Below are 24,832 nucleotides of genomic sequence, written 5' to 3' on the forward strand. Positions count from 1 at the left end.
ATTCCAGAGGAAATCCTGCAAGGATTCCAGAGGAAATCCTGCAAGGATTCCAGAGGAAATCCTGCAAGGATTCCAGAGGAAATCCTGCAAGGATTCCAGAGGAAATCCTGCAAGGATTCCAGAGGAAATCCTGCAAGGATTCCAGAGGAAATCCTGCAAGGATTCCAGAGGAAATCCTGCAAGGATTCCAGAGGAAATCCTGCAAGGATTCCAGAGGAAATCCTGCAAGGATTCCAGAGGAAATCCTGCAAGGATTCCAGAGGAAATCCGGACAGGATTTCAGAGGAAATACGGACAGGATTCCAGAGGAAATCCTGACAGGATTCCAGAGGAAATCCGGACAGGATTCCAGAGGAAATCCAGACAGGATTCCAGAGGAAATCCGGACAGGATTCCAGAGGAAATCCGGACAGGATTCCAGAGGAAATTCGGACAGGATTCCAGAGGAAATCCTGACAGGATTCCAGAGGAAATCCGGACAGGATTCCAGAGCAAATCCGGACAGGATTCCAGAGCAAATCCGGACAGGATTCCAAAGGAAATCCGGACAGGATTCCAGAAGAAATTCGGACAGGATTGCAGAGGAAATCCGGACAGGATTCCAAAGGAAATCCGGACAGGATTCCAGAGAAAATCCGGACAGGATTCCAGATGAAAACCTGACAGAATTCCAGGGGAAAACCTGACAGGATTCCAGGAGAAATCCTGACCGGATTTTTGGGAAAATTCTAACGGGATTCCAGGGGAAATCCTGATGGGATTCCAGGGGAAATCCTGACAGGAATCCAGGGGAAATCCTGACGGGATTCCACGGGAAATCCTGACGGGATTCCACGGGAAATCCTGACGGGATTCCAGGAGAAACCCTGACGGGATTATAGGGAAAATCCTGGACGGATTTCAGGAGAAATCCAGTACGGATTTCAGGAGAAATCCAGGACGGATTTCAGAAAAAATCCTGGATGGATTTCAGGAGAAATCATGGACGGATTTTAGTAGAAATCCAGGACGGATTTGAGGAGAAATTCCGGGCGGATTTCAGGAGAAATCCTGGATGGACTTCAGGAGAAATCCTGCACGGATTTCAGGAGAAATCCTAGACGGATTTCAGAAGAATTCGTGGACGTATTTCAGGAGAAATCCTGGATGGATTTCAGGAGAAATCCTGACCGGATTTCTGGAGAAATCCTGGACAGATTTCTGGAGAAATCCTGAACGGATTTCAGGAGAAATCCTTGGCGGATTTCAGAAGAAATCCTTGGCGGATTTCAGGAGAAATCCTTGGCGGATTTCAGGAGAAATCCTTGGCGGATTTCAGGAGAAATCCTGGACGGATTTCAGGAGAAATTCTGGGCGGATTTCAGGAGAAACCCTGGACGGATTTCAGGAGAAATCCTAGACGGATTTCAGGAGAACTCGTGAACGTATTTCAGAAAAAATCCTGGACGGATTTCAGGAGAAATCCTGGACGGATTTCAGGAGAAATCCTGGACGGATTTCAGGAGAAATCCTGGATGGATTTCAGGAGAAATCCTGGACGGATTTCAGGAGAAATCCTGGACGGATTTCAGGAGAAATCCTGGACGGATTTCAGGAGAAATCCTGGACGGATTTCAGGAGAAATCCTGGACGGATTTCAGGAGAAATCCTGGACGGATTTCAGGAGAAATCCTGGACGGATTTCAGGAGAAATCCTGGACGGATTTCAGGGGAAATCCTCGACGGATTTCAGGAGAAATCCTGGACGGATTTCAGGAGAAATCCTGGACGGATTTCAGGAGAAATCCTGGACGGATTTCAGGAGAAATCCTGGACGGATTTCAAGAGAAATCCTGGACGGATTTCAGGAGAAATCCTGGACGGATTTCAGGAGAAATCCTGGACGGATTTCAGGAGAAATCCTGGACGGATTTCAGGAGAAATCCTGGACGGATTTCAGGAGAAATCCTGGACGGATTTCAGGAGAAATCCTGGACGGATTTCAGGAGAAATCCTGGACGGATTTCAGGAGAAATCCTGGACGGATTTCAGGAGAAATCCTGGACGGATTTCAGAAGAAATCCTGGACGGATTTCAGAAGAAATCCTGGACGGATTTCAGAAGAAATCCTGGACGGATTTCAGGAGAAATCCTGGACGGATTTCAGGAGAAATCCAGGACGAATTTCAGGAAAAATCCTGGACGGATTTCAGGAGAAATCCTGGACGGATTTCAGGAGAAATCCTGGACGGATTTCAGGAGAAATCCTGGACGGATTTCAGGAGAAATCCTGGACGGATTTTAGAAGAAATCCTGGACGGATTTCAGAAGAAATCCTGGACGGATTTAAGAATAAATTCTGGACGGATTTCAGAAGAAATCCTGGACGGATTTCAGGAGAAATCCTGGATGGATTTCAGGAGAAATCCTGGACGGATTTCAGGAGAAATCCTGGACGGATTTCAGGAGAAGTTCTGGACGGATTTGAGGAGAAATCCTGGACGGATTTCAGGAGAAATCCTGGACGAATTTCAGGAGGAATCCTGCACGGATTTGAGGAGAAATCCTGGACGGATTTCAGGAGAAATCCTGGACGGATTTTAGAAGAAATCCTGGACGGATTTCAGAAGAAATCCTGGACGGATTTAAGAATAAATCCTGGACGGATTTCAGAAGAAATCCTGGACGGATTTCAGGAGAAATCCTGGATGGATTTCAGGAGAAATCCTGGACGGATTTCAGGAGAAATCCTGGACGGATTTCAGGAGAAGTTCTGGACGGATTTGAGGAGAAATCCTGGACGGATTTCAGGAGAAATCCTGGACGGATTTCAGGAGAAATCCTGGACGGATTTTAGGAGACTTCCTGGACTGTGGTTTGAAAAGTTCTGATCCCTTGCGAGTAATTGCGTGTTTCAAGGATTAAGACATAATGAAAAACTTACTTCGAGACTTTGTTGCCCTTGCCATGGATGATCTTCAGCTTTTTAAGGAACCCCAGCGAGAGCAGCGGGTACGAGCGGACGACCTTCAGGTAGCCCTTGATCTCCGTGATGCTACTGAGGAAGTTCTCCAACTCTTTGACGATGTTTTCTGAAACGAAGAAGACACAAGTTAAATAACTGCAAGATTTGGTCTTAAATGTACCCATACCTCCACCCCTACTCCTCAGCTGAATCTCCAGCGACCCGTCGATAATTTCGCATCCCTTCAGCAGCTGGGCACTCTGTATGTTATCGATGTTAGACCCCTCGCAGCGCTTGGGGCACGTTCCGGAACACTTCCGACACCAGCGGGTTTTGTTCAGTTCGGTGATCAGCTCGTGATCCAGCGGGCACTCCATCAGACAAGAGCCGTTGTGCGGGATGAACGGCTGATCCGGCAGATCCGGATTGGAATCGAGCGATATCGGTTTCTTCATGGCATAGCACTCGTCCCGGGTTACACAACGGGTGTGGTACTTGAAGGTGTTCGGTGGACACTTGGTAACGCACTGTCGCTTTCCGGCCGGATCAATGCTCAGATGGCGACAGACGGTGCAGGCGGATGTGTTGGGCAGGTTGCACCCGCCCAGGCAGGATTCGTGATCGCAACAGACCCCCGTCTTGGAACAGGACTTCGGACATTCCGGTGGGCAGACTAAATATGGAGAGAACAAGTTGAATGGTTGGAAGAACAGGACATTACATTGGTACTTACTAGTTTGGCAGTGATTGGCGTTCCAGCAGAGGGTTCGTTTGTGGTCCTTGTTGCCGCCCCGGACCGGTGCGGCGGGACATTTCTGTTTGGATCCATTTGGTAACATGACGGCCGTCGATTCCGACGGGCAGATGGGGCATACGTTGTCCTTTTGATTGTCCTGCAGGAAGAGAAGGGAGAGAGAAGAAGTTGAGTATTAGTTATGGTCTGGAATACTGTACACTTAAGTATGATCTAATATTCAAAAAAAATTTGAATTCGTATCATGCGACAGGTTTCCGGACTGACCGGGAATCGAACCCAACCACCCTCATGCTGAATACCAGCGCGTTTGCAGCTTCGGCTATGGGCCTCACGTTAATCTAGAATCAAGTCACCAGAATGTCAATATACATTTGATTTCTAAGCATTACCACTAAATTGTAGTCAATTAAATAACCATTGTGATTCAATTTGCATTCACGAGGTGAACCATGCACACGAAAATGACATTTTGATAGTTCGTGCATTGTTTTGTGAGCACAATCCGGACACCTGATAATAGCAGCTTATATAGATGCTAACCCAAGCTTAATATTGTTACATCAAGTTTGGCAGTCACAATGATCTCATCAAAAATCATTCTAGTTGGAGTAGTTCTAACAGTTTATTCTACAATGGCAACAGTCCCATCGAAAGGGTCTACCGCTGTATGTCCTAATGCGCCCAACGAACGGATTCGTAAGATTACTTCGCCCTTTTGGAACAATTTAATTTAACTACTCAACATTCAGGTTCCTGTCCGAAGAACGAGGAATTTCAGTGCTGTGGACCCTGTGAGCAGCTGGGTTGTGATAAACGTGCCAGCACCGTGCGCTGCTTCCGGTGTCCTTCGGATTGTTTCTGCAAGGAGGGGTACATCCGAGAATGGCACCAGCCGGCTGGCACCTATGCAATCCCGGCCCGGTGCATCCCCTTGCAGCTGTGCCCTGCCCCATTGACCGCTGATCGCAAACGTAACGGATTTATCGCAATGTGAATCGTGTAAAATAAATCAAAATAGTAGATGATTTTGTGAACATCACATTCATAAAGAAATTTCCAGTTTAGAATTCAATTAACCTAAGTAACGATAAAATATCCCTGACAATCAGTAGTCGAAGGATGCACGCAGTACACCGTATAAAATACTATTATTTGAAGTTACTATCGCATATAAGTACGGCGGAGGGATAGTTTTCATCGCATATGATGTTATTTTATGAACTTATTGCTTTGAATCTGACAAAGTCGTATAAGAATACAAATAATCTTGTATTAGGTATGACTACATTGTAGTTAACGATATTCTGACGTTTTATTACGATGAACTTAACTTAATCGCATAAGCGTGCGAGCGAACTCGCAAAATGTCATTTAAATTCGCATAATTCTGTACTGCGATGATTATACGACTTAACTTATGATATATCTATGGTATGACTGTCAGATATACCAGAAACCTGCAGTTCTGAACTCACAGATAGTTTGGCAGAACTGGAACATTCTCTTCTTGTAGATTTGAAGGACTTCATTGGAGAACAGTTTGGACAAACCTGGATGTCCCAAAGGTTTATAATAAAAAAAAGTAGACTTCAGATTGGTCCAGTAACCACGGATAAACATGCAACGTTACTCAGTACAGCAGATATGGCTGTTGTTACGAATGTAGACCTGAAGTCCTGAACTCCAAAGTAGTTTGGCTGACCTGGAATATCCCTGTGTCTCTAAATGAATGAGAGTTCAAGAGCTTCGGGGATCCCAGCTGATTATGCAATACTATTATTTAAGGCGAAAACACATAAAGTTATTCTTGTAGATTTGAAGGACTTCATTGTAGAACAGATTGGAAGACCCTGAATGTCCCAAAGGTTGATAATAAGCTAGTAGACTTCAGATTGCTCCCGTAACTGCTGTTGATTATGCAACGTTACTCAGTATAACATATATGGCTACTGTTACGAGTGTAGACCTGAAGTTCTGAAACCCAAGGTAGTTTGGCTGACCTGGAATATCCCTATAGTGACCGTAAATGACATTGTAGACGTCAACAGCTTCACTGATCCCAGTATGTAATGCTAGTATTTGTGGCGAAAACTCCAAAAATAAAATTCCCATTTTTCCCTAACAGGACTCAATTTGCAACAACTTTGCCGAAGACAGTACATATTCTGTTTTATCGAATCAGTGAATTTATACTGCCGTAATGCTAGTGTCATATATGGCCCCTCCGGCTCCAAAGGGTTAAGAAATATCTATAAAATTATGATTTGAAATAACAAGTGGCCCCGGCAGTTAAGTCGACACTTAAAGTGACGAACTTTTTAGTATTTGACAAGTAAATACTAGAAAAAAATATTGTTTTATTAATACATCAAATTCTGTTGTTTCTTTCAATAACATAGAACGATCTCACCAATAAATATTCATTCAAGTGTCCAATGATTATACACTAAAACTATTTTTTTATTGATTCATTTGAACTTCATTTATAGAAATGCAAACTTCTTTGGTTGGGTTAAATAGATAGAGACTGTTCGTTCTCTGAAGATCAGATTTAGGTGCCAAAAAAATGGTCGGATTTTTGTAGAGATTCTAAACGGATTCCTGGAGAGGTCTTTGGTGGATTTCCGTCAGGATCTCCAACGAACTATTAGAGACGAAATTTTAGATAGATAATTGACAGATTCTTGGATATTCCATTGCAAATTTATGGAGAGATCTTCAGATTAATGGAGAAATGCTTGGTAAGTTCTTTAGGGCATTCTAGGCAGATTTTTTGAAATATCCAAAAGGAATCCTCGATATTTTTAAGGAATCCTTACAGAATTTCAGGAGAAATCTTGAACGAACTCCTGGACGAACTCTGCATGAAGACATTGACGGAATCCCTGAGAAATCCTAGACGGATTCTCTGGAGAAGTCCTGAATGTGTTCCTAGAGAAGTAATATCTTTGACGCATTACTTGGAAGATCTTCGACAGGTTTGAAGAGGAATTTTGGCCGAATTTCTGAAGGAATTCTAGAAGAATCTGCAAAAATCCTGCAGAGAATTCTACTAGATAAATCCTAGATAGATTTCCAGAGTGACCCGGAACGATTGAAGAGATCCTTGGGGGATTCGACCAGACGTTGTCTAGAGAATCCTTAGGGTGGATTTTCAACGGATTCCTGAAGAGATCCCTGGGGAAACCATAGATGAAATCTATCACGGTTTTCTGATGAAATCCTAGACGGAATTCTGGAGAGATCACTTATGGATTCTTGGATTCATCTGTGATTCCTACAAAACCCCTGAAGGGATTCCTAGAGATATCTTGGGCGAATTCTTGGAAACAAATTTGATCGGATTGCCGTTGAAATCCTTGACGAATTCCTGAAAGAGATAATGCAGAAAACTTGGTCGGATTCTTGGGAACGCTATTTACGGATTCCTTGAAAGATACTCTTTGGAATCCTAACGAGATCTTCGGTACATTTTTGTAGGGGTCCTCGATGAAGAGATCCTTGACGAGTTCCTTGAGATGTCCTCGACGAAATTCTAGATAAATATTTAACGGATTCCTGAAAATTCTTCATGGATTCTTGGAAAGCTCTTTGATGAATTCCTGTATTTATACTCGAGGGATTTGTGAGGGAAACATTCACGGATTCCATGAGATGTCTAGAACGGATTCCCAAACGAATGTTTGAGGATGTCTTTGACGGAATCCTGAGATCCTGAGAAGAATGCTGGAAGAATCTTAGAACAGAAAGATATGGTCAATTCTTGGGCATCAAGCCTCCTCGAAATCAAAAGAGTTTTTTAACATGTTTTAGAGCTGTGTTTTGCTTCTGCCTCGTTGGGAAAGAGCGAACGAACCCCAAACAGAGAGGTTATAAAAACTGAGCGAGGAAGAGGAGAACGAAAAAAGAGACGATGATTATTTCGGGTATCGGAGTGCGATTTTCGCCTTGAGAGTCTTTCTTTGTATGAGAGTGGAGCTACCGAGTACTTTTTGAGTGTGAGTGGACGTGAGAAACACAACAAGAAATTATGAGTCAAGCTCACACTCGATGCTGTTGAGAATTTACGTTTTGATTTCTGAGTTTTGTTTTCACTCCTTAGAAAGTCGCCAAAATCGCTTCCTCATTTTCTCGCGAGGGAGTTTCTGTCAAGCCTGTTCTTGGGTGATCCGTGTACTAAAATCTCATCAAACTCTCTATTAATATATCATAAACGTCAGATTTCATTGAAGGGAAAGGATAGAACTTTCATTTGAAGTAAAGAAATGGCCGCAAAAAAAATGTTAGTAGTATTTGACCATGCTGAGCTACTTGACAAATTTCGAGACTAGAAGTCAGCTTTCTACCGCATAATTAAAAAAACCGATGGGTATGATTTTTGGAAAAATGGTATTATGTGACATCTAACATAGATTCGCGATGAATATTACTCGCAGTGTAAGGGCCCATATAGCCGAGGCGGTAAACGCACGGGTATTCAGCATGACCATGCTGAGGGTGACGGGTTCGATTCCCGGTCGGTCCAGGATCTTTTCGTAAAGGAAATTTCATTGACTTCCTTGGGCATAGAGTATCTTCGTGCCTGCCACACGATATACGCATGCAAAATGGTCATTGGCAGAGGAAGCTCTCAGTTAAAAACTGTGTAAGTGCTCATTGAACACTAAGCTGAGAAGCAGGCTTTGTCCCAGTGAGCAGGGCTGGAATTCTCATCAAAGTGTAAAAACGCAGTGAGCCACTGGCTGCGCGCATTCAATACAAACAAATGTGCTGCGTACGGATGCTCATTCTCACGGATCTTTTGCTCTTTGAGGCGCACTGCGTTTTGGCGCAGCGCGTATTGTATCTGTTTCACGCAAAGAGTAAAGGACACATGATGCACGCATACTCATTGCGCTGCTCATTGCGCAGTTGGTATTACAGAAATCACAGATAAACGAACGAAACATTGACGAAAATGTCTTCCTATATATCTCAGGATCCTGATAACTTACAGAGTTGGTGTTTTCGGCATAATTATTAGGCTGGTCAAGGACCTACTGGTAATGGGTAGTTTGATACGGAATTCTTCCATTAGGCGGCGCTAGTGATCGAAAAAATTTTATATTTCATATATCTCAGGACTCTGATCACTTAGAGAGATGGTGTCTTCGGCATTGTTGTTTGGTAGGACAATGGCTTACAGTTCATGGACAATTTGTTTCGAAATTTTGCCACTAGGCGGCGCTAGTTACACATTTGCAAGATCATGAAAATGATTGATTTTTTTCATTAAGTATTCAACATGCTGTAATTTTGTTTTCTTTGAACATATTCAAGTCAAGTCAAATGTTTTACATAGACCAATATGTTAGCCGTAAATGTGCAAAATTTCATTTCATTCGGTTCACTAAATTCTGAGATATAGCAGTTTAATGAAAAATATTCAAATATGAATCATTTAACTAGAATTGCTCTAACTTCATGTAAAATTATCCAATCAAGCCCAAATTTGTACCACGTAGAGCTAACTAGTTGTGCAATAAGCGATAAAAATTTGAGAATTTTTGGTGCACTTAATAAAAAGTTACAGCTTGCTGAATATTTTTGCGGTAAATAATTAAAGTTGCATGCTTCTACTCATTTTTAACTAGCGCCACCTAGTGGTAGAATATTGAAACTATTTGTCAATCAACGGAAAGGCCTTAACCAAACAAACAACATTGCCGAAGACACCATCTTTCTAAGTGATCAGAGTCCTGAGATATATGGAACATAAAATTTGCTTGATCGCTATCGCCACCTAGTGGAGGTATTTATAACCAAATGGCCTATCACTAGCAAGACCTTCACTATTCTAACAACTTTGTCAAACACACTAACTATTTAAATAATCATGGTGCTGAGATATACGGTATGAAATTTTCACATGTGTCATATCTTGTTGTCTGTGATTTCTGTTATGTCACAGACAAGCAGACGTAATACTGACGAGTTTTTTATACCAAATATCTCATGATCGTGATAACTTCGATAGCTAATGTCTTCAGAAAAAATATTTGGCTGGTTAAGAACTTACCAATTATGATTCGTTTGATTAAAAATTCCTCCATTAGGCGGCGCTACAGAGCAAACAAAATTTATATTATAAATATTTCAGGATTCTGATCACTTAGAAAGATGGTGTCTTCGGCAATGTTGTTTGGTTGGTTAAGGCCTTTCAGTTTATTGGTAAATAGTTTCAATATTCTGCCAGTAGATGGCGCTAGTTATCAATTAGAAGAAGCATGCAACTTTTATTAATTATCGCAAAAATATTCAGCAAGCTGTAACTTTCCATAGAGTGCACCATAAATTCTCAAATTTTTATCGCTTATTGCAGAACTAGTTAGCTCTAAATGGTACAAATTTGGAGTTGATTGGATAATTTTACATGAAGTTAGAGCGATTTTAGTTAAATGATTCATATTTGAGTATTTTTCATTAAACTGCTATATCTCAAAATTTATTGAACCGAATGAAATGAAATTTTGCACATTTACGGCTAACATATTGGTCTTTGTAAAACATTTGACTTGACTTGAATATGTTCAAAGAAAACAAAATTACAGCATGTTGAATACTTAATGAAAAAAATCAATCATTTTCATGATCTTGCAAATGTGTAACTAGCGCCGCCTAGTGGCGGAGTTTCGAAACAAGTGGTCCATTTACTTTGAGCCCTTAACTTACCAAACAACATTGCCGAAGACCCCAACTTTCTAAGTGATCAGAATCCTGAGATATATGAAATATAAAATTTGTTTGACCTCTAGCACCACCTAGTGGTGGATTACTGAATCAAACGATCAATAACCTTTAGGCCCTTGATCAGCCTAACAACTTTACCGAAAACATCAATTCTCAAAGTAATCAGGATCTTGACAAATATAGGAAGCAAATTTCGACAGTGTTACGTCTGTTTGTCTCTGATTTCACTTCGTTTCGCCTCACTCATTGTCAATTTACTTTCACACTCTTTCACAGTGAGCAGAACAAACAACGCAGTGTGTAATGGCAAACTGCTCTCTGCGTGTGAGTTTGCTCACTGCGTTCTTTTTATTTCTCATTGCGTAGCCACCTGCTCTTTGCGCTTTGCGTTTAGAAACTGCGCATTGCGCGCAGTGAGTGAGGAAATGCCAGCCCTGCCAGTGAGGACGTTACGCCAAGAAGAAGAAGAAGAAGATTACTCTCAGTGTATATTTCTCGAAAAGTTCGAACATCTTCAAAGACATTACTTCAATTCAACAAACCGTTTTCAAGTTTCAATTTTTTTAAGAAGCTAGCGTTTTATGTAAAACAAGACCATTACAAAAATTCTAGATAATGAAACTCAAATATTTGCTTTATTCGTCAGAAATTACAAAGAAAAGGAAACAAACTTTGCAGGAATAAGCCAAAAATATCTTAAAAGTTAAAGGTTTTGTTTTAGAGGTTTTATAAGTTGTACCATTCCAACCAAGGACTCTTTGTAATTCCAACGAAGATTCTAACATACATACTGAGGAAAAACCAAATAGGTTTGCCTTATGGAATTTATTTGAGTTTACCCTTGTTTTAGAAGACCTTTTTAAAAATGATGGCAATTTATTTTGAAAACTTCAATAAGTATTTTTTGGCCATTCCTATCAGGTTTTCTTAAAAATTTCCTCCAAGAATTTCTTTAGGAGTTTAACCTAGACTTTCCTCAGATTCGTCAGAAGGTTTTTCAAAGAATGTTTGATTTCTATTGGAGTTTCTACTAGTTTTTTTTTCAAGAATTTCTTCGGGAATATTTTTAGGAATTCCTCCAAAGGTTACACGAGGCATTCTTTTCTATTTTTTCTGAGCTCAAAATCATTTTCATATTTGTCCGAATTTATTTTGAAGTATTTTATCAAAATTTTATTTTAGAACTCGTACTGGAATTCTTAAAAGAAAATCTTCAGAAATTCATTTCTTTTTTTTCAGGGAAAACCACAGAAGATATTTCCTAAATGGTAAAAAATATCTTCTGTGGTTTTCCTTGAGTAAAATTTCGACGTGTAGGTAATTTAAAGAGGTGATGTTAGAGGTCCTCCTAGGGTCATTACAGAAGTTTCTCAAGAAATTTCCCAAGTGATTTGTCTAACAGTTACTCTGAAAATTGTAGCAGAAATTCTCAGATGATATCTACACAAATTTCTCCGAGGATTTGACCGAAAACTTCGGCCGAATTTTCTCCAGCAATTCTTAAAAAAGTTTCTTCTAAAGTTCCATCCAGTATTTTTTTTTTTTTGAAGAATTTTCTGAAACTTCACCGAAAGTTTTAAAGATTCCTCTAGAAAGTCTCCTAAATTTATATCAGGAAAACTTTTTTTTTAATTTCTTCAAGGATTCCCACATACATATTTAGGATATTCAGTTTTTTTTTAAAGAAATGTCTCTAATAAGTTATTATACCTACTGGTATTCTTTCTGAAAGTTTCTGTGAGAATTTCTTCAAGGATACCTCCAGAAATTACCCCAACATCCAGAAAATCAAAATCAATGATAAATTTCCGATGGAAGTCCTACAAAATTTACTCCATGAGTGCGAAATCTTTTCTGGAAATTTGTTCAGATGCAGTAAATTCCTATGGCTACCGATCCGAGAGCGTATTTAACCCTAAAAGGGATACCTTCATGGCCTCAGTTTCGTCACCTCGCTGAGTGTGTTCCATCAAAGACGAGCTCTGAAAGGCGTCTGGGGTCCAATGGACCTCAGGTATCCCTTTTAAGGTTAAATAAATCTAAAATAAATTTTCCAAGGAAACTTCTCCAAATTCAATCAAACATTCCTCCATGAGGTCAGCTTTGATTTTTGTAATAGCTGGTAGCTTTGTTATTATTTTGAGAAATCACAGGACTCCGTCTATAATCTCGTCTGAAATGTAGAAATGTATAAACCAGACTAGACCCAAAACTCAGGCTCTGGCCACGATGCCAATCTAGTCCAATAATTTCTAAGAATTACAAGTCAGTATCGAATCTACATAATTTCGACATGAAAAAAATTTCAACACTCGCGTCGGGAAACACATTAACACAAACTTCATTTTGTTTTTTTCAAAGGCATCGCGAGACAAAAAGTTTGTAATCTTCTGTTTTGGTTTTAAAATAAAACTAGCGAACAACCTGTTTTAATACTAAAAGGTTTATAGAATTTTGAAAAAAAAGGTTTTTGGAATTTTGGAAAACGACGTTTGGAGGTTTCTAAAAATCTCTTGGAAGATTTTGTACGAAAGAAAGGAAACTTTAAAAAAAATCGGTTTGGACAATATTAACACAGTTGCACATTCTGCACATGTTTCGAGGGGAATCCTCCTAAGATTTCGAGGGAACTCCTCCGAGGATTTCAAGGAAAACCCTCCGAGGATTTAGAGGAAACACCACTTGGAATTTCGAGAGAAAAACTTCAAGAATTTCGAGGAAACTCTTCCAAGGATGTCAAGAGATTACGCGAAAAATTTTCCGAGGGTTCAAAGAAAATTCACTAAGAATTTTAAGGAAAAGCAGGCAAGGATTTGGAAGGAAATCTTTGAGGGATTTCCATGGAAATCTTACAAGGATATCGAAGAAAATCCTTGAAGGATTAAGAGGGAATTTCTTTAAGAATTTCGAAAGAAATTTTTCAATGATACGAAGGAAATTTTTCAAGGATTTTTAAGGGAAATAAATGGAATTTGGAGATAAACTCTCCATGGATTTCAAAGGAAATCCTCCAAGGTTTCCAAAGGAAATCCTCCAAGGATCTCAAAGGAAATCCTCCAAGGATTTCGAGGGAAATCGTCCTAGGATTTCAAAGGAAATCCTCCAAGGATTTCAAGGAAAATCCTTCTAGGATTTTAGGGGAAATCCTCCAATAATTTTAAGGGAAATCATCCAAGGATTTCAAGGAAAATCGTCCAAGGATTTCAAGGGAAATCGTTCAAGGATTTCAATGGAAATTCTTCAAGAGAAATCCTCCAAGGATTTCAAGGGAAATCCTCCAAGGATTTCAAGGGAAATCCTCAGAGGATTTCAAGGGAATCCTCCAAGCATTTCAATGGAAATCCTCCAAGGATTTCAAGAGGAATCTTCCATGGATTTCAGGGGAATCCTCTAAGGATTTCAAGGGAAATACTCCAAGGATTTCAAAGGAAATAATCCAAAAGATTCGAGGGAAATCCTCCATGAATTTCAAGGGAAATTCTCCAAAGATTTCAAGGGAAATCTTCCAAGGACTTCGTCCAAAGATTTCAATGGAAATTGTCCAAGGATTTTAATCGAAATTCTTCAAGGATTTCAAGGGAAATCCTCCAAGGAATTCAAGAGAAATCCTCCATGGATTTCAAGGGAAATTCTCCAAGGATTTCAAGAGAAATCCTCCATTGATTTCAAGATAAATCCTCCAAGGATTTCAAGGAAAATCCTTCAAGGATTTCAAGGGGAATAATCCAAAAGTTTCAAGGGTAATCCTCCAAAGATTTCAAGGGAAATCTTCCAAGGATTTGAAGGGAAATCGTCCAAGGATTTCAATGGAAATTCTTCAAGGATTTCAAGGGAAATCCTCCAAGGACTACAAGGGAAATACTGCAAGGATTTCAAGAGAAATCCCCCAAGGATTTCAAGGGAATCCTCCAAGAATTTCAAGGAAAATCCTCCAAGGATTTCAAGAGAAATCCTCTATGGATTTCAAAGGAATGCCCCAAGGATTTCAAGGGAAATACTCCAAGAATTTCAAGAGAAATCTTCAAGGATTTCATGGGAAATTTTCCACGAATTTCAAGGGAAATCCTTCAAGGATTTCAAAGGAAAAGTTTCGAGGGAAATCCTCCAAGGATTTCAAGGGAAATTCCCCAAGGATTTCAAAGGAAATCTTCCAAGGATTTCAAGGAAAATCGTTTAAGGATTTCAATGGAAATTGTCCAAGGATTTCAAGGAAAATCGTTTAAGGATTTCAATGGAAATTGTCCAAGGATTTCAAGGGAAATCCTCAAAGGATTTCAAGGGAAATCCTCCAAGGATTTCAAGGGAAATACTCCAAGGATTTTAAGAGAAATCCTCCATGGATTTCAAAGGAATCCTCCAAGGACTTCAAGGGAAATACTCCATTAATTTCAAGGGAAATCTTCCAAGGATTTAAAGAGAAATCCTCCAAGGATTTCAAGAGAAATCCTCCACGGATTTGAAGGGAAATCCTCCAAGGATTTCAAGGGAAATTCTCCAAGGTTTCAAGGGAAATCCTCCAAGGATTTCAAGGGAAATCCTCCAAGGATTTCAAGGGAAATCTTCCAAGGATTTCAAGGGAAATCTTCCAAGGATTTCAAGGGAAATACTCCAAGGATTTCATGGGAAATCTTCCAAGGATTTCTAGGGAAATCCTCCAAAGATTTCAAGGGAAATCCTCCAAAGATTTCAAGGGAAATCCTCCAAGGGTTTCAAGGGAAATCCTCCAAGGATTTCAAGGGAAATCCTCCAAGGATTTCATGGGAAATCCTCCAAGGATTTCATGGGAAATCCTCCAAGGATTTCATGGGAAATCCTCCAAGGATTTCATGGGAAATCCTCCAAGGATTTCATGGAAAATCCTCCAAGGATTTCATGGGAAATCCTCCAAAGATTTCATGGGAAATCCTCCAAGGATTTCATGGGAAATCCTCCAAGGATTTCATGGGAAATCCTCCAAGGATTTCATGGGAAATCCTCCAAGGATTTCATGGGAAATCCTCCAAGAATTTCATGGGAAATCCTCCAAGGATTTCAATTAAATCCTCCAAGGATTTCAATGGAAATCCTCCAAGGATTTCAATGAAAATTCACCAAGGATTTCAATGGAAATCCTCCAAGGATTTCAATGAAAATTCACCAAGGATTTCAATGGAAATCCTCCAAGGATTTCAATGGAAATCCTCCAAGGATTTCAAGGGAAATCCACCATGGATTTCAAGGGAAATCCTCCAAGGATTTCAAGGGAAATCCTCCAAGGATTTCAAGGGAAATCCTCCAAGGATTTCAAGGGAAATCCTCCAAGGATTTCAAGGGAAATCCTCCAAGGATTTCAAGGGAAATCCTCCAAGGATTTCAAGGAAAATCCTCTAAGGATTTCAAGGGAAATACTCCAAGGATTTCAAGGGAAATCCTCCAAGGATTTCAAGGGAAATCCTTCAATGATTTGAAGGTAAATTTTCTAATGGTAAAAAAAAAATCTCCAAGGATTTCAAGGGAAATTCCCCAGGGGTTTCAAGAGAAATTCTCCTAAGATTTTGAGGAAAATTCTCCGAGGATTTTAAGAAAAAATTTCCAAGGATTTCAAGGATAATCTTTCAAGAATCTCAAGGGAAATCCCCCATAGAGAGCAACGGAAATTTTTCAAGAATTTCAAGAATCCATCAAAATTTTAAAGCTGATATTAATCAATAAGTTTAAGATATTTCCTAATTTCTTAGGGTTTTTTTATGATTTCGAAGAAAATCTTCATAGGATTTTGGGGAAAGTTACTCCAAGAATTTTGTCAGAAATTCTCTTATGATTTCGTGACTAGTCCTTAAAGAGAATATTCTCACTTTGATCATGCAGTCATGAAGCAACGGTGTACCCTCGACACAATCCTTCACCAACCACAGCGGAACAAGTCCCGGGAGACCTTCAAAATCGGTGCAAAAGTCAAGAGAAATCAGTGGACAATTCCACCGCAAAAATTAAGAAAAAAAAATCAACATGAACCACATTCACTCTCGTCTCACCTCAGCCAGTCAGTAGGAAGGATAGCTGAGCGCGGAAAAAGATCGCGCCACGATACGCGACCTACTCAACGTGTTTTTGCATTGAGTCGCAGCCGCAGTCGCAGTCGCATTTGCAGTCAGAGCCAGCCTGCACCACCTGCATGCATTTGGGGTGCCGGCGCGAAGCGGTAGGTATTGGACCATGCAGATGGTCAGTGATCGTCTCGACGACGACGGTCATCGTCGTCGGTCTGGGGTTTTACTCTGTGACTGGTTCGCCCGATGGTGGCGGTTATGATGATGGTTAGCAAGTTTTCGGGTTCCTTTCTCCTGCTTGACGATACCGCCACCGCTGCTGCTGCTGAGAGTTGTTGAGTTTCTTGGGGATAGGGACGTCTTGTAAAAAAATCAAAAATATCATGGAACAAGCTCACCAACTTGGAGGTGAGCTCGTTCCTTGCTATTTTTATATTTTTCAATGTTTTATTATCACAGCTTTAGAGAATATTATGATCAAGAATACATATGATGAAACGGTAATAAAAAATAAAATAAAAATCAGGAATCTCAGCAAGTCTACTGCAGATCTATCTGATCGACAATTCGATCTATAATTGAACATTCCTACAACACCTTGTCGGAAACCGAGCTGGGTGTCGTCCACCTTGTCATTAATGGCGTTTTATCGTTCAGTGGCCGTCGTTGTCATCGTCGTCGTCGTAGTCGCAGTGCTCTTGAGAGTGCATTTTTTGTTGCTCTACTACACTCGAAGCCTGTTTTATGGCGCAAATGCGAATTCTTGCATTTTTTTTCGGTTTCTGTTTCTACGACAAGCGGAAAAATTTGCCAATGAAAACAACACGTGTAACACACAACGGTGAGTGTTCTTCGTTCCGCGCGGCCCAAAAGATATGACGGCGATGATGATGATGATGCCGATCGATGGAATTTTGACGTGTTGCAAGTTTGTATTTTACACGATGCGGCAGTGGCGGCGCTTGCCAAATCGGTCATCAGCCGTTGGAACTGCGACGGTGACTAATTTGTTTGTGAGTTTTGAAGTTCATGGCGCAGCAAGGCTACACAAGAACGCGGCGCGATTCGCTGAGTCACGTGTTGTTTTCGTGGAATTTGCGATGCGTTGGAAGCGGAAACGCTGGGCAGGTTTGTGATGAAATAGTTGGAAATCATAAACTTTATAGTAAAAAAGGGTAAAAATCTAGAATTGATTAGAATACATTCGGCATAATTAAATAAAATCATAAATCAAAACAGAATAGAAATTAAAAAAAAACAACAATAATTAAAAATAGCAAAGAGAAAACGAAAACCAACAAAAAAAGCAAAGACTAAATATGAAATATAATAATAACAAAAGATGACAAGATAGTTTGATATAAAAAACGAAAAACTCAGAAACAATTATATAAGCCCTAATGTAGCACTACGAAATATACTAGCTTTTGAAATCAGTCTAAAAACCCAATAATGAACTTACCCGGGTAGAGGAAAAGAGCTCAATAATAGCATATTTTGATGTTGAGATCAAAATGTGATATTGGTTTGATTGACATAAGAGATAAAAGATCTGAAAATAATATCTAAAATTTACTCCTGGAACATCATCATCAGATCATAATTAGATCTTGTAAGATCTAACCAATAGCAGCAAGCTATTCGTTTGATCTTGAAATATCAAATTTTGATATTGTTCAGATGTTCCAGGAACATTTTTCAGATATTATTTTCAGATCTTTTATCTCTTATATCAATCAAATCAATATCACGTTTAGATCGTCAGTATTTCACCTCTACCCGGGTAGTATGCCTAGTTTTAGATAATAGATCATCTGCATATTTGCCTTAAGGGTTTTTTTACTTGGAACAAGAAGAAAGGGGTATCTGAAGATTAGAGATAAACAAAGGTAAAAAAAAAACACAAAGATGTAATGTGAATAGTATATGTGCAGAAATAGTTTTAAATTGAAATACACATTAACAAAAACAAAAAAAAAAATGTGAATAGAAAAAATGAAAAAATCAACAAAACAAGAAAATGTAGTTCAAATAACAGAAAGCAAAATAATAAACAGGCCAACAGTAACTGAGATATACAGGGGATAGACAAAATGATCGGGACAGGCAAAATTTTCACTTTTCAAAAAATGTTCAATTAGCTGTAACTTTTCGAAAAGTGCATTAAATATTTCCAAATTTTTACTGTAAGTTCCTCAACTAGTTGTGTATCAGTGGACAAAATTTGGAAAAGATCGGACAATTCTTCACGAAGTTATAAAGATTTTTGAAAAAGGTAAAATTATCCGATAGCCAACTTTGAGCTGTTATATCTCCGGATTCAATGAACCGAATGCAATGAAATTTTGTCCATTTATGACTTATATAATGAGCTATGAAAAACCATTGACTCAACTTAATATTCTTAACACAGAAGAAAGTTATAACGATTAGATTATTTTTCTAAAAAAACACCAAATTATCCAAAACATCAACACCGTTTCAAAATACAAGATGCAGATTATAGTTCATTTAGTTTCCCTCTAATTGACTTATATATAAATGCGTTTTGAAGGAAAGTAACAACATAGCCGCCAATAAATTGAAAAAGTAATGGGATCCATATTAAAAATAGACCAATTTACTAAAAAATCGTGAAAAAAATAAAATCGCTATAACTTTTTCGTTTGTTAAAAATTTCAAGTTAAGTTAAATGTTTTCCAGAGTTCATTATATAAGTCATGAATGGTCAAAATTTCATTGCAATCGGTTCATTGAATCCGGAGATATAACAGCTCAAAGTTGGCTATCGGATAATTTTATCTTTTTTAAAAATCTTTATAACTGAGTGAAGAATTGTCCGATCTTTTCCAAATTTTGTCCACTGATACTCAACTAGTTGAAGAACTTACAGTAAAAATTTGAGAATATTTGATGCACTTTTCGAAAAGTTACAGCTAGTTGAACATTTTTTGGAAAGTGAAAATTTTGCCAGTCCCGATCATTTTGTCTATCCCCTGTATGATAAAAAAATTGAAATCAGATTCATAGAAATCTTTGAAAACCAAAACCAAAATAAGATCATTAGGGTTTAATGCCGGTTTTCAGAGCCTTCCCAAAACTAATGAAGCGTAGAATAAAAAAAAACACTTTAAACAACAAACCATACAGGTGATTGAGGAGCGAGGAATTCAAGAATTTAGAATAGTTAGCTTAGTAAAAAAAACAGTAAAATTTGGAAATTGCAAAAAGAACGAGATGGATCAACTAGGTCCGAACTCTCCACAAAGTGGAAACGTAAAAAAAATGGAAATTTTATAAAAATAGAAAAAAAAATAAAAAACAAAAATACAAAAATAATGCCGTCAAATGTAAAATGAAGGATAAATGGCACAAAAAAAACAAAAAATCAAGATGTAAATCATCGGCTACGTCCTTTCAATATAAAATACTTGGAATATATCCCTTGGATAATGGAATCTTTTCGTGTGGTTTAAACCAGATCATATATTACTTTGAATTACTTGCAGTTACACGACAGTTCCCTCCAAAAACCTTAAAAAAATCCCATGGAATCCATCTAACCTCAGCATTCGTTGTGGGATAACAAACTGTACAGTACTCTTCAATCAGCCAGCACACACATATTTGAACTGGGAGAGAAAGCTCGCCAGGTTCGACACCGATCAAGACAACCACCATAGACCATACCAACGAACAAACTATCCAATCCATACTCCAAAACCCAGCCGAGCCGAGAGATCCGAGCAAAAGGCGCAAAAAATGAGAAATGTTTCATTCAAGAAAAAACAATAATACCCTCCCCGGTCTTCGATCGTTGATCCGTCCGTCCGGCCCCGGCCGGCCATCCCATCGCCGAAACTTGTTGTCGGTTAACTCTCGAACGTTTGTGATGAGTTTATACGGCGACGGTGGTGGTAGTTCCGAGAAAAGGCGTTGTTGTGTGGTATGGACGGAACGGACAATAAGTGGAAAGAAAAACAACGAAACGAAAAGGAAGCTGTACGGGCGCAAACAAAACAGCACGACGACCGATCTTTGGCGAGATGGAACATTTTTGGAATTCCTTCGGCTTTCACGGGCTCTAACGAGGAGGTTAGGTTGCCTTTCCATTCGGTATTTGCAGGAGGTGAAGTTGCTTCTATGATTTAGGTGTTTCAAGTTAACAGGCTGGTCACTGCCGGTGAGTGAGATCTGCGTGATTATGTAAGCTGGAATGCCTAATTAGCCACGATGGTAAGTGCGCGAGATTTCCTGTTTCGGAAGAACAAGTTCAATACCCAGTCCAGAGATTTTTTTTCATTTTTTTTATGAGCGTTACTCCAAACCCATGCAATTTTGTCTGGATGTTCTCAAAAAAGTCATTTAAGCAGTCCATCGTGAATATCTTTAGGAATTATTACAGAAAGTGTTGCTGGAAAATGCTCCAGGAACTTCTCTGAAAACTACACCAGAAGTTTCCTTAGTAGATTTTATGAAAAATCATCCAGGAAATTTTTGACTAAATCCGCAAGAAAATTCTTCAGGAAACCCATGGGAATTTTTCAGGAAGCGTTCCCAGAATAACTTAAGAAAAACTATCAGGAATGTCCCATGGAAGTCTTGAAAATTGAGTTCATACTAATTAAATTGATTCTAGCTGAAATGTCAACTTTAGAATTCAAAAGTAATAAAAAAAAATTAAATAAAAAAAAATAAAAATAGAAAAAAAAATGAAAATATTAAAATCGATTTTTATAGCAAAATCAGTAGCATTTTCAACATATGAATGTATAGCCCCAATATGAATTTGATCAACAACAATAAAAACATCTGAGAAAAGAAGCAAAAAACTCAAATTTCCTACAAACATTTTATTTTTTTGCAAATCTTTAAGTACGCAGACAGTACATTCGAAACTTATCTTTATCAACCAACGAGTGATCTTTTTTTTTTTTGGAATAATGTTCTTTGACTAAGCAGAGATCAGACTTCGAAGGTATTTAACCGCTTAACAAATTTAAATGTCTAACCCGAATGGAAAAAGGCCTAAGCTGCGGCTCGCGATCTTCAAAAGTTGAGTAGACCTTCCTCTAAGAAGTCCTCTACGGATTCCTTTGGAGAGCTTTTCAAAGAACTCTTCAAACAAGTTATTTCGGAAGTCCGCACAAAAAATGCTCAAGGAGGTCCATCTGCGAATTGCACCTGGAATATTGTCTGAAATTTTAAACTTTTTTGTTTGCAGGAAATCTTTTCTACGCAATTTTTTTTTTTGTTTTTCAAAGTTCTACAGAAATTCCTTTAGGAGGTCTTACGAAGTCGTTTCAGGAAATTCATCAGAAAAAAAATCACAAGGTAATTCTTCAGTATGTCCTCAAGAAACTCTTCGCAAACTCTTCAACTTATCTTCAAAAACAAAAACAAAATTCAAAGCATTCCATGTTATCCGTATGAAATTTATTCTGAAACTTTAGCACGAAATCTCCCAAGAGTATTCAAAAACTCCTTCGGGGAGATTGAAAAACTTGTTCCATGGAGTTCTATAGCAACTGGTAATAAGCACTTTCAGAATGTCCCCCGGAAGTTATTCAGGTTCTTTTCAGTGTCTGTCCGAAAGCACACCAGAAAAAACTACTCGAGATTTCTACTGGAAGCACGAAAATCATTAAGAATATTCAGGGAGCTTTCCGAGTAGATTTTCAAGAAATTCGTCTCGAAGTCCTTCATCAAAATCACATATTATATTTAAAAGTTATTTCAACATGTTTTAGATATTCTTTGTTCAGCAAATTCAGCCGAAACACTTTCTGTTAGAACAAATTTATGGATTTCTAGTGAAAATCTTCTAACTTCGTCCAGAATTTCATCTAGGCTCTTCAGAAATTTATTTAGGAGTTCTTTGGAATTTGCAGCGAAATTTACAGAATGTCCTAATGTATTCCTCAAAATTCTCCAATGACTATTCCTAGAATAATTTCAAAATGTTCACCTAGAATTAACTGTTAACTGTCGTTTTTTTAATTTTTAAAATACAAGTTAAAAAGTAAAAAAAAAACACTTCACATTCTTTTTGCAAGCAAAACACATTTTTTCTATTTTCCAAAAGTAACTTTTTTTTCTTTTGCAAGGGTAGTGGTTGTACTGAGTTTTTGATTTGTATTGCATAATAAACCAGTGCTAATTGAAAATAATTTGTCGTAAAAATAATCACAAAACGATTTTTTAAATATTTTTTTATATTCATTTTCATAGTCAAGTAAAAAGTTAAAAAAATAAAAATTATTGGTTTTGTCATTGTTTCTACAATAGAAATTATTTTCAATCAACCAAAGATGGACATTAAAAGTGACGCTTTGACATACATGTGCACAACAGACAATGTGTTAGATCAGTGATCCTCAGCCTAACTGTCTTTGCGGGCCAAATTTGAATTTTTAAAAGAGACTGCGGGCCGCAACACATTTCACAGTTTATTTTCAATAATTTTCAAGATTTAACACAAAATACATTTGTTTGATTTTTCGAAAGTAAAAGAATAAGCATTAGTCAAAATTCACAAATACACCTTTTTTTTAATTGAACAAGAGCAAAAAACTAAACAACCTGGAGTTATCAGGAGATTTTATTTTACTTGGAAAAAAAAAAATGAAATTCGTATGATATTAAAAACACAAAATAGTTTTTGCAGTTTTTGGTTTTAATAATGTTGAAAAAAATATTTCAGACAAGCTACTTTAAGTCACAAAAAATTAGCAATAGCGACGCTGGCTAGAACAATATGAACCTTTTTAAGAATATTGTGGATAAACTTACAGCGTACTTATAGCGCAGATTATAAGTGCAGAATTGTGGAAGTCCTAGACACGAACACGAACAAATTTCTTGTAAAACCTCTGGATCCAGTTTTGACAAATTTCCGAATGGAGTTTCTTACTGCAGCTTAAGGATTTCCTGAGAAGTATTTAAAAAAAATCTTGGTACTGTGAGGTTTTTGGGATTTCTCGTGGAATTTGAGAAATTTCGGAATGATTTCTTTAGAAGCCAATGAAGAAAAACCTGCAGACATGATTTCCTGAGCAATGTGAACAAGTATTTGTAGAAGATTTAAAATAGATATTTTAAGAGGAATTCCCAAAAGTATTGCTAGGAGAATAAAGAATATCTTGCCAAATCCCTGAAGTTTTTAGCGAAATTCCGAAAGTTTGGGCATTTTTTTTTAAAGAAATGACAGGCAACAATTCTGTAAAAAAAAATTGAAATAGTTTCCTGGCAGAAGTGGTGAATATAAAGAATATGCAAAAAAGTTTTTTCGCCGATAGAAACAAAATGAAAATTATTTTAAGTTAATTTTCGTGAATTTTGATAAATTAATAATAACGAGTCGAAAATCCATCACAGAGAGCCAGTGAAATTTAGCCTATACTCATTATTGAGGCGAAACACATCGTTCTTAACAACAGTTTCGAATATTTTCAAAAAAATATTTGAAAAAGTAGCCTCTTACAGTTTGGAAAACTTTAAAAATCTTACTTATTTTGAAAAAATCTCCATGATATTGACAAAATTCATTCTCATCAAAGTTTTAAAATATGGTGAAATTTCTAATTTTAATTATGGAATCTTTACGTGGGCCGCTTTCTTATACATTTCAAAATCAGTTCGCGGGCCGCACAAAATCTGGTCGAGGGCCGCATGCGGCCCGCGGGCCGCAGTTTGGTGACCACTGTGTTAGATGTTCATCTAATCCCATCCGTAGGGGGTTTGGATTGTGAAAAGAAGATAACCATGTGCGATTGTGGAATCGAGTTCAGTTCTAGGCCTGCTGGCGACGGAGATAGTCGAGTGACTCCGTAGCTTGAAGGAATAGAAGCGCCCGTCTAGCGAATTGGGAGTCGTGAGTTCGAGTCTCACCGGAGTACGTGGATTTCTTTTCATAATTTCAAATCTCAATTTGTTCATCGAGCACGTGTTCTGTTGTGCACATGGATGTCAAAGCATTTTCAACATTAAAAGTGGCTGAAGCATATTGTACATCACTATATTTTGGAGTTACAGCTCCTATCGTCTACCCCCGTTGGTTTGACCGCTTCTAATCAAAAACACTTCAATTTGACCCCCTCTAATCTAAATATGGTTCAAACGTCATTCTTTCCATGGAACGGGGTGAAACGGAACGCAGAATCAAAACAAAACAGCAAATAATGGCATCATAAGTATGTTTTGCGTTTGCGAATAGGTTCACTAGACTGAGAAAGCCAGTTAAAATATTCAACAAATGTCCAGTTAAAACTCACGTCACAGTTTACTAGAAGTTCGAATTAAACATGAACCCCGTTGGTTTGTATGAGGTGTCGTTTAAATCACCGGGGGTAGACGGTACTATCACACAATCTG

The 24,832-nt window shown here is 38.3% G+C and overlaps 1 protein-coding gene across 3 annotated transcripts in view; it reads right to left on the reverse strand.

Moving 5' to 3' along the window:
- LOC109621320 (insulin-like receptor) overlaps positions 1–24,832 on the reverse strand; it is a 216,496-nt gene that overhangs the window by 70,362 nt on the left and 121,302 nt on the right. For all 3 annotated transcript variants that reach the window (XM_029875643.2, XM_062856295.1, XM_029875644.2), the window contains exons 5-7: positions 3,678–3,837; positions 3,132–3,617; positions 2,924–3,071 (exon numbers count right to left, since the gene is read on the reverse strand). In XM_029875643.2, coding sequence (XP_029731503.2) covers positions 2,924–3,071; positions 3,132–3,617; positions 3,678–3,837 — 794 coding nt within the window. The remainder of the gene's footprint in view (positions 1–2,923; positions 3,072–3,131; positions 3,618–3,677; positions 3,838–24,832) is intronic.

Source organism: Aedes albopictus, chromosome 3 (assembly GCF_035046485.1).
Source record: "Aedes albopictus strain Foshan chromosome 3, AalbF5, whole genome shotgun sequence".
NCBI lineage: Eukaryota > Metazoa > Arthropoda > Insecta > Diptera > Culicidae > Aedes > Aedes albopictus.